Here is a 10,774-nt window from a genome sequence, read left to right as displayed (position 1 = left end):
TAAGACACAAATTAATTTAAAAAGATCCCAGAAAAATGGCAAAAAATAATATTTATATATATATATATATATATATATACTGTATATATTTTGTATTATATTTGGCTAATGTTAGATATATTCAACAATATACCTAAACATGCAACATAGAAGACATATGAATGAGGATTAAGTGTCAATTTGGACATGAAGTGACTGTTAGCGTGTGTGTGTGTGTGTGTGTGTGCATGTGTGTGTGTGTGTGTGTGTGTGTGTGTGTGTGTGCGTGTGCGTGTGCGTGTGTGTGTACTCTCGATTGAGAACAGGTTTTCAAAGAGAAACCATCACACTGCTTATTGTATGTTGGCCTACACATTGGAAGGTTTCAAGGATTCTGCTGCAGCTAATCTTTTGTATCGACTCCACACACACACACGCTGCGATGGTTGTCGTGCCCCTGCAGAGCTAAGCTGCAGGCCTCAGCTTCCTCTGTGCTGCTATGCCATCTGGCAACGTCAGATGGTTTGGTAACTCCACAACAGGGTCCTTACCCTTTCATCCAGCGGGACGGAGTCAACTGAGCCAACAGACACAAATGGATCCTCACTGCATCCTCTGAAAACACACGAGTCCCACAGCACAGATGTAGCCATGGAGGAACTACTTCTTCTTAAGTAGCATTCATTTATTTATTGTTTCTTCTTGCTCAAAAATGCACGATTTATTTGTTGAGAAAATGTCCACTTGTGGCTCATAGGGCACTTGATTAATGGCCACGTATAAATTAAATAACAGACTATATGCTGACACATTGACACATCTGATATATGGTCATATATGAATGTATATATTAAATGTTGGTCTTATCTTTACCAATCATATACATATGTGCATATCAAATAACAAACTATATATGTTTTTAAATCTGAAATTTGTCCAAATATGAACATATTAGGGAGAATATACTATATTTCTACATATATGGAGAGCTAATATCTGTATTTAACTACATATCACTAAATTGTCAATACATCAGAAATATTATTGTTGTACATATATGATATTGTTCTATGTTGTCTATGGTCACATGTCCAACAAAGATTTATTTGACATATGTGATTTTTTAAAAATTATACTTCATAGTATTATGAAAATAAAGATATGCATTATTCAATATAGGTAAGGCATTTTAAAATATAAATAACAACATGCATATTTGTAATTTGTGCAATTATTCTTTTTTATTCAAATATATACATCTATATAGGTAGTAATAATAATAATGTAATATATAGGTATGTTATATAAATGGTTAACTGTTTCCATTTTTAAAACCAGCATCTAGTTTGAGCTATTGAAATCCTATGAAAATGGTGCAAAAGACAGCAAAGTGATTGCTTGGCCATCTCTTTTCTCTCCCTTTCTCCTGCTATAAATAGATGGTAAATAAACATGAGGTTTCTTTATTTGAATGTGGCAGAGAGGATGAGAAATATAGGAGGAGGCAGGATGGAGCTTCTCTCTCCTTTCTTATTAAAGTGCAGCCAGCAGAAGAAGTGTCCCCTCTTGTTTTTGAATGGATGGAAGAAGTCCTAATCCACACTGAGGGAATGTGGGTGGAGACCCACACACACACACACACACACACACACACACACACACACACACACACACACACACACACACACACACACACACACGCACACACACACACACACACGTGAATGTGTGAAAGAGGTCATATAAGTGTTCTTTGCAACTCTGAAACTGCATTAAATGCTCTGATGATAATCTGGAGTCTGAACCAATGAAACAACTGATAAATTGTAAACATGTCAGTTTGATCTTTGGGAAAGTCTGGAGTGTGAATCTGCGTGTTTTTTTTATTAACATTTTCAAATGTCACTCCTAGCTCTGAGTGAAGAATATTTCTATTTAATGTAAATGGTGCATCCATAGAACCTGGTGTGTTGGGTTTGAATATTTAATTTACTGGTAAATAAGCAGACAAATCCAATAAATTAAAGTATTACCCAGCACGCATTGTGTCAATAAAGTGCAGGTCTACCACGAGCCTCCATAACAGCTTCAGTGATCCTGGACGTAGATTTGATTGCAAGTGCATGAAACTCTATTGGAGTAGAAGATATTTCAGCTACTAATGGATGGATTACCACGAAACCACGGATTTAAAAATCAAAATGTCCACACCTGCAAACCTTATATGACAGATTTGACATCCGATCATATTATTAATTATAATTCATTATTATTTATGGTGCAATCTTGCAATCTTGCAATAAGCAGTAATAATGCTAAGTGCACAAGGGCATTATAAAATCCACAGACAGAGCTGCTCTAATAGCCCTATTTTCATGCAGAGGTTGATGTAATATTCCATTCCTGTTATTTATAGCTGACAAGACGGAGTTGAGGTCTGTCTCTCTGTCTCTGTCTCTCTCTCTCTCTCTCTCTCTCTCTCTCGCTCTCTCTCTCTCTCTGCTCCAGGAACTTTTGAGACTGAGAATTTGTTTTGTTTTTTAGAGCCTGATCTCATCTGAATATTGGTGCATCTTTCTCTGGGCACCCTCTCATAATAGTCCCTCGCAGCAACCGTCAAAAATGTGGATTTCTGTGACCCTTACAAATAGTCATACATTATTGCATTTCATTATTTCTTCTACCTGCTGGTTTTGATATGCAGCTTTCTAGTCTACCGAGGGGAATTTGGCCTGCAAGATCCCAAGATGACCAAAAAAAGCTGGTCATTGCAGAGGTATAAAGTGAAGCATCATTAAGTGGATATTCTCCCACATTCTTGTCTACTTCATGAAGGTAGCAGTTCCATCATTTGCAGGAAACAAACCATACTGTCATTTATTCTCTATTTATTCCCTATTCAGGAAAAGTCACTCCATCCTAACATTGATTTTATTCCCCTTCACTTTTCCCATTTTAATTATCTAGTGGACACACTTGTAGCCAGAGGCACTGCTGGAAAAAGAACTCTGATTCAGCAGGTGTTCTCAGTTGAAAACAATTATTTTATATCTGAAAGGGTGAAAGGGAATATGGGCAGTATTTATTTTACTTGAATATGAAATATAAAGTGTCTTTCATATACAATATTTTGTAATTGGCATTGGACAAATACCAATTACAATTTGAAAACTTCTAATGTAATTTGTAACAAGACACTTTAGATTGGAGTAATTTAGAATTTCAACGATTCAACATTTATTTATATAGCCCAATATCACAAATTCTCAGCCTCAGGGGGCTTTACAATATGTACAGCATACAACACCCTCTGTCTTTATACCCTTTCAGCGTACAAGGAAAACCTACCACAAAAAAAACAATTAACTGGGGGTAAATGGAAAAAAACCTTACAAAATAGATGTCATGTGTACAAAAATAAACAGCATAATGGATCTTTAGTAATAGCAGTGGGTGTCAAGCAAGACCACGGCAACAGGCGCAGCCACGATAAACCAGTAAATGTGGCAACCTGCACCACGAGACACACAAAAACTCTGGGGATGATACACCGGAATCAGAGTTATTAAAATGCATGTATGAATGCATACAGAAAGAGGGTAGAGGAGATAGGAGCCTAAGCCTATAGCAGCATAACCAGGGGCTGGTCCAAGGCAAGCCTAAGCCTGCCCTAACTACAAGCTTTATCAAAGAGGAACGTCTTAAACCTACTCATAGGGGGTGTCTACCTCCCAAACACAAACTGGGAGCTGGTTCCACAGGAGAGGAGCTTGATAGCTGAAAGGCTCCCATTGTACTTTTAGAGACTCTAGCAACCACAAGTAACCCTGTGTTCTGGGAGCTCAATGCTCTAGTGGGGTAATAGTGTACTATGATTTCTTTAAGACAAGATGGTGCCTGACCATTAATGGCTTTGTAGGTGAGGAGAAGGATTTAGAATTATATTTTGGATTTAACTGGGAGTCAGTGCAGAGCAGCTAATACAGGAGTAACATGATCCTGTTTCCTAATTATTTTCAGTACACTAGGGCCAACCTGAAAATAATGAGTTGCTGTAATCCAGCTTTGAAGTAACAAATGCATTAACTAGTTTTTCTGCGTACTTATTTTTGCAATGTTACGTAGATAAAAGAAGGCAGTACTTGAAATGTGTTTTATGTGGGAGGTAAAGGATATCCTGATTAAAGATAACGATACCTTATGGTGCTGCTGCCAAGTTAATGCCATCCAGGGATATCTTTATATAATGCAGATAAAACAGGGAAGTCCTTTGTCTGATGCAATTAGAAGGTAATTTGTAGCTTTTAACGGTGATGTCTCTGTGCCAAAGATGCACTCTAAATTCTGACTGAAAATAACCTCAAATAAACTATTGCTATATAAAAAAACTCTTCTCACTTCTCACTGCTTGTCAACAGTAATCAGACTGGAAGGTCACCAGTGTGTCCACTTTAATGGTATCTATACCCTCTCACTGATTGTGTGACTCCAGAAGCAGATATTACTATCACAAATTGACAACACAGTGTGAGGAGACATTTCTCCCAGTAAAACTAGCCACCTGGGCTTGGCCTACTTCCCACTGGCCTACATATGCCTAATGGGCATACAGTCTATGTTGCTGTGTGGGATTATAACTTGATTTATTGTATTGAGGTCCCAGGTGTTCTTCAGGTCACTGGGGAGGTCCACCAATTCAAATTGTATTATATTATAATGTGTATGCATGTGTCCAGCAGGTTTAGGTCGTTTTGTGTTTAAGTAGTGATGAAGCATTGAAAATAGAATTTGTGTACATTTTCAAGCAGCCACTGTCAAATATCAAGTCATTGCAATGCTTGAATTATGCATAGTGGAATCTTATAAAAATTTACATATTTGCAAATTCCTATTGTTCACTTGTTGGAACGTCCACATCCAAAATCTGCTTCTTTTTTTAATTTCTTGTTAAGCAATTTCACAACTTGTAATGCCAAGGGAAAATATCCGTTATATGTTATATATATATATATATATATATATATTTATCTTATATGTTGTACTTAACACTGGACACTGGGGTTTTTCTGGGAAAAAAACATTAAAAAAAACAAGAACAAAGACCCAACCTATTGCATGATGGGTTTTTTATTCACGGTATTTTTTGGATTCAGTACTTAATTTGACCACCAATCTTTTCCGCTACATTTCCACACTAAAATGTTAATCATGGCAGTGGAGAAGGCATTTTGTTGGGATAGGATATACAATTAAAAAATAATAGATGTGTGTACTGAATAAATAAATTATGACACATTCAAATAAATAAAACATTATATTGATGAATATTGTGTCTGTTTGGTTACGTTTCTGGTTGTGGAGGTTTGTGGGGATGCTGGTCCTCATAGTTTGGGACTTCATGTAAAACCTGGGACATCAACATTACATCAAAAGTTTTTGAAAAATCCAATATAGCAATACATCTCATGACTATTAGCAGCAGAAGTGCTGCCAGTGTCTCCCAGGAGATTTAATTCATGCTGCAGATATAATATGTAGTCTTTGGTAAAATGACAAGGTGTTTCAGTTTTCCCCAAAGAATGCTATAAAAACTTATATATAAAAATAATCAATAAAAGGTGGTGGAACTGAGGTGGGACTCTCTTTTAAAAAGATATTATTTATAAGAATAATTGAAAGCTTAAAGAGATACTGTTTTGTCGCAGATGTCACATTTCCCACGTTCCGCTGTGAACATGAATGCGACACGGATGTGTGCACACGTGTGCATGAGCTATCTGAATAATGAGATCCAGCAATTTATCCCCCTTGTGATTTGACTTATTTCCGATGTGTGCATATTTATGAAGACAATTTAAGACTCCACTCTAACATTTTATTTGTAATACTTCTATTATAGTTCGAGTAATCCGGGATTTCTTCCCGAAGCGGATTCTCGCTTTTGTTTTTCACTGTTTTTAATGAGAGTCCAGAGAGTTGAGTTGTTATGCCAAAAATAGCGGGTTTCCACGACTCAGCTTATTTTTGGTACCTTGATGACAAGCCGTCGAAAATTCATATTTATGCCACTTTGTCCAAGGTTCGAAAACACAGTAAACCAAACTTACTGTCTGAAAACTGCATTTTAAAATGTGTGCCTCGCAAACATGTGAAAAGAGCCAAACCCTGGGGCCATGGTGAGTGAGCTAACAGTTGTTTTACTCCTTTTGCTTTCTGATTTTCCAAAACTCCTTTCAATAATTATGTCATCTTAATGTTTCCCTGCTTATTTGCATATGCGCCTGAGAGAATTATGCAATTTATTGTGTATTTAAGGGATACTCAGATAAATTAGGCACTAAAATTATTCATCAAGCAGCATCTTTGTTTCATTTCCATTTTAGACATTCGGTCGGCTCTCTCTGCTTGTAACGTCTTATTGCATAATGTCTTGAGTTGAATGTTAACAGCTATTAAATCTGATGTGTGTTTTAAGAGGGATTCCGAATTCAATTAGTGCATTATGTTGATGGATACATAGCAGTGGTGGCTAGCGAAGCAAATTGGTGCAATAAATACATGGGGTCTGCTGACACAGACAGGAACCCACGCGGCTCAGGTTTAGATCACTCCGCGTCATTGTAGGTCAGGCACTCAATTATAGATAACACAGTGGGGAGGTGAAGTGAGATTTAACAGTTTTACTGCATACGTCACATCCACATTGGTAGGTTTTCAGCAGATGGTTGATCATATTTGTGTTTGTGGTGATCTGAGAAGAAGTTCAAGATTATATTAATTTGGCATATATTTCTTTTTTTGTATGTATTCATCTTCTCGCTCATATAGAGCAACAGTGTTGTTTATGTAATTCTATTTGAATTATGGCCTGGTTTAAATTGATGGAATGGAAATAGTCATTTTTATAATGATCAATCATTTCACATTTCTGACAAATTGCATCAAAAACAAAAGTCTGGGACAATTATCAAAACGTTGTTTTCATCTCATACTAACTAAGATAAGGACTCCATTCTTGTGTATGCATTTTAAAACATGGGAATGTATCAAGCCCTTGAAGTCCAGAATGTTGTTATTTTTAACGTTTTGTACGAACAAATTAATATCAAGACAAAAGCGTCAGCTAAATGAACTGTAATGTAATGTAATATCATGTGCGACGTTCCAATGGCCTAGAAGTGGTTAGGGCACATTTATAACTGGCCAGGATCCTTTCTTTATTTCAACTTTTGCTGTCCAACACAAGCTTATATAGTTTAAAAAAGTTAACCTTTAAAAGATGTTTAATACTAGCTTCAGTCTTCTCTGTCCTTCAAAAACTCCCAAATGTCCAGTGTTGGTGCTGCTCAGTGTTTCACTTCACCTGACATGAAGCTGCTTCATAACTTGGTCTGACTGCACTCTCATTTCACAGAGATGATTCAGTTTCTGAAGAGCAGAACATCCACTGATTGTGATGGTGCATGTTTCTGCAGCTTTTCTACTTTGGATTTATCTGTAACCAAATCTTTCTCATCATTGGACTCCCTAAAACCAGAGGTGGAAAGAGTACTAGAATATTGTACTCTAGTTAAAGTACTGCAACTTAAAGGATAGCGTCGTAACTGCTGTGGTGCAATAATGCTAACAATAACCTCAGGGTCCTCTGTAACTGATGCAATGCGATACTCGTGATAAGAAAGTAGCACTTAATAAGAATACTCCATGTGCACGTACACAAAACATTTTTTGTTTAGCAGGTGATGCCATTCATTACTTTCTTCTCTGCCTAAAACACACATGGTAAGATGTCTGTTCCTTTATTGTTCGATATTGCCATACTTCAGTCACGATGCAATATTTATTACGATTAAATTTTTTTGAGTATTGTGATAATGTATATTGCGATACATTACCTTTTTTTTTTTTTTTTTACTCCAAATCATGCAGTTTTTTTTAGGATTTTTTAGGATTCGTTTTGATCAACTCATAAAGAATAGCAATTGTTACAAAAACGTTTAATTTGTATTTGCAATATTAATCATTTGTACAATAAAAAATAGATACTCGGCGTCCGTGTATCGATAAAATATTTCCACGCAAAATATGAAGATACTACGCTGTATTGATTGTTTTTCCACCACCTCTGTTTAATGCCTATCACATGTGAATATAGCTGAACTAAAATCCTTATGTGTGAAAGGTGTCCTGCTGAAATAAAGGTTTGCAGAAAGGTGCATCATTGTGCAGTCATATCACAATAATTAGGTGACATACATACAGCTATGATGACTTGTAACTATTCTTGTGGTAAACTCGTGGAATGCTGGAGTGGAGTATGGGCTGGAAGGTTCCATAGGGGCTTTATCTTACGCCTTTTAAAGGACATGACCTGAGTCTGCACTATATTATCTAACGTATGTATCTCCAGTATTCAGCTTTATCTTTCTCGGGACTTGTATTCCTTGAGAAATGCAGCCATGTGGTGTGTGGAGCTCCAGGCTCAGGGAGTTGTGATGATACTCTAATGAGCCTGTAGATTATCTCACATGTTCAGTCTTCTGATGGTGTTACCGATGTAGTGTTGATGATTCAACTGAGGGGGACCTTGAATTGGGATGCTTACATTGTTCTACTTTTTTTTAATTACCTTTTTTGCTATTTAAAACTTTTGATTCTTTCTCCATTACTAGTGTGTTTGTCTGGATTCAGCAGTAAACTGGGATTTGCTTCAAACTTTCAAAGAATTAAAAAAAAACAGACTAAAGCATAAAACAGTATGCAGGTACATTACGTGCTATTAGAAGTTGATATTAACAAATCATTGGGATGCATGATATATATCGGCCCATAACTCATTGGACGATAATGGGAAATCTATGTTATGTATTATTCCATTAATAAAATTATACATTTTATCAGGCCAATAATAAAAAAATCTAATTGACTTAACAAGCGCAGCACCTACACGCTCCGATGCCGTTTTCTAAAATGAATTTGACCCTTTTATATAGACAGGTAATCTCATTGAGACACAGTCTCATTCGCAAGACAGTAGATGGCCGTATGCATCTTTAAAGAAGAAGAACAACAAGTGCAACACGCTGAGATGTATAAGTATGTCACGCTAACCGATACTTGGGTACCAAGTCGGTGCCAAAATTCTGAAAACTTAACAATTACTCGTTTTTGCCTTTAATAATAGTGAGTTTGGTTAGGTCACAGCTATGGAATATTAAATCATCCTCTTCATAATGTACATAATAAACTACATGTACAAAATGTTTTTTTTAATGTCATTTTGAACGTTTTCTTACTTCTGGAGCATATCCAAGAAATTCTGTTCCCACGTTGTTTCTTTACTTTGGACTCTTTTGCAGCTACTTCTTCACTGTTATTTTTTTCTGTTGGCTCATTGTCAGACTTCTATGCTCCGTAAAATAAACCGTTCCATATTCAGTACCTGGCAGCTGTCAAGCAGAGATCTGCGTCCTGAGGTCTGACACCGTCTGACACCGCTCAGCATGCTCAGTCAGTCAGCCTGAAACTTCACCTATTTTAGTCCACAGATAAAGTTTGTTGTTTTGGTTTTAACCAGTGCAAATGTTGGTGAAAGTATTAAGGGTGTATGAAAACTGGGATATTGCTCAGGTACACGTGGGTAAGGGATTTACACACTGAAAGAATGATTTATAGTTTTCCGTCCAGAGCACAGTGAGCTGTAGAGATGTACAGCAAGGTAGGGTAATTGCTCTCGGTTGCAGACGGGTGTGGGAATATCAGAGCTCAGTGTGTCCTGTGCCCTCGGAGGAAACCCCTCCTGACATCAAGCAGACTTTAATTGGTTCTGTAGCATTAAAGAAGCAACTTCTTTATTAGGACTTTATCATGTCCTACCATCCTGCCTCTGTCTTTTTCTCTGGGTCATTGCATCTCACTCCACACATTTAGCAAATATCCCAGACCAGGATTACTGCTTCCGAGGGATTTAGGATTTCTGCCCCGCCCAACACATGTTGCACAGTTACCGTGTGTGTGCTGTGCTTCCATGTCTTTTCTTGCTTTCCATCGACGCAGCCACGACTCTCCTTCATGGTTTTTTTTTTTTTTAAACCGCTCCTGATTTCTTGCTGAAGGAAGAAATAAAGAGATAATGGCACAGCATGAAGACAAATTGTTGCTTTGAAAACGGAAAGATCGGAGAATATTGAAGAGATGGCGGTGCAATAAGCAGTTTTGCTGGGGCAATAACATTACAAGATTATTGACCAACTGTTGATGCCATTCGGTGACTGAGAGGAATTCTTCTGCTGGCTTTCTTTTCTGCAGATTTTGCGTTGAATCTAGAAAGAAAACTTCCATCAAGTGATATTGATGATACTATATCTGTATATCTGAGGTAGAATAACGGAGCATCTAGAACATTACCCAAAAAGAACATTTACTCAAAAGTACTTGAGGTGGATGTCTATTTTTTCTCAAATGAAATTTTCATGGGAACGTGTTTTGTAGGCATAAACCTGTGATCTGGGTTATTCTAAATGAACACATCCAAAAAGAACAGCTTTTTTCCCATCGGCCCAGTGTCTTCAGCCCTGATGTGCTCCACTTCCACGGCCGCTACCGGAGACAAGCCGGGACCTCCGGCTAAGGGGGCTTTCTCCTCAGTGGGGGACGAGGACAAACAGACGGAGGTGGCTCAGTGTAAGAGCCAGCAGCAGGCCTCTCTGTCCCACATAGTGGACGAGTTCTTCTGGATAGGCAGCAACATTATGGCATTCTCTAAGTGGAGGCTTGGTTACATAGGTAAGCGTTG

General features: G+C 37.4%; 1 protein-coding gene across 1 annotated transcript in view; it reads left to right on the top strand.

The window, feature by feature from the left end:
• The first annotated feature begins 5,744 nt into the window (after positions 1-5,744).
• Positions 5,745-10,774, top strand: part of LOC115011040 (1-phosphatidylinositol 4,5-bisphosphate phosphodiesterase eta-2-like) — a 37,579-nt gene continuing 32,549 nt past the window's right edge. The window contains exon 1 of the mRNA XM_029435970.1: positions 5,745-6,155. Coding sequence (XP_029291830.1) covers positions 5,966-6,155 — 190 coding nt within the window. The 5' untranslated portion in view covers positions 5,745-5,965. The remainder of the gene's footprint in view (positions 6,156-10,774) is intronic.

The sequence above is a fragment of the Cottoperca gobio genome, chromosome 7 (genome assembly GCF_900634415.1).
Source record: "Cottoperca gobio chromosome 7, fCotGob3.1, whole genome shotgun sequence".
Classification (NCBI taxonomy): domain Eukaryota; kingdom Metazoa; phylum Chordata; class Actinopteri; order Perciformes; family Bovichtidae; genus Cottoperca; species Cottoperca gobio.
This window is presented reverse-complemented; position numbering and strand designations above follow the sequence as displayed.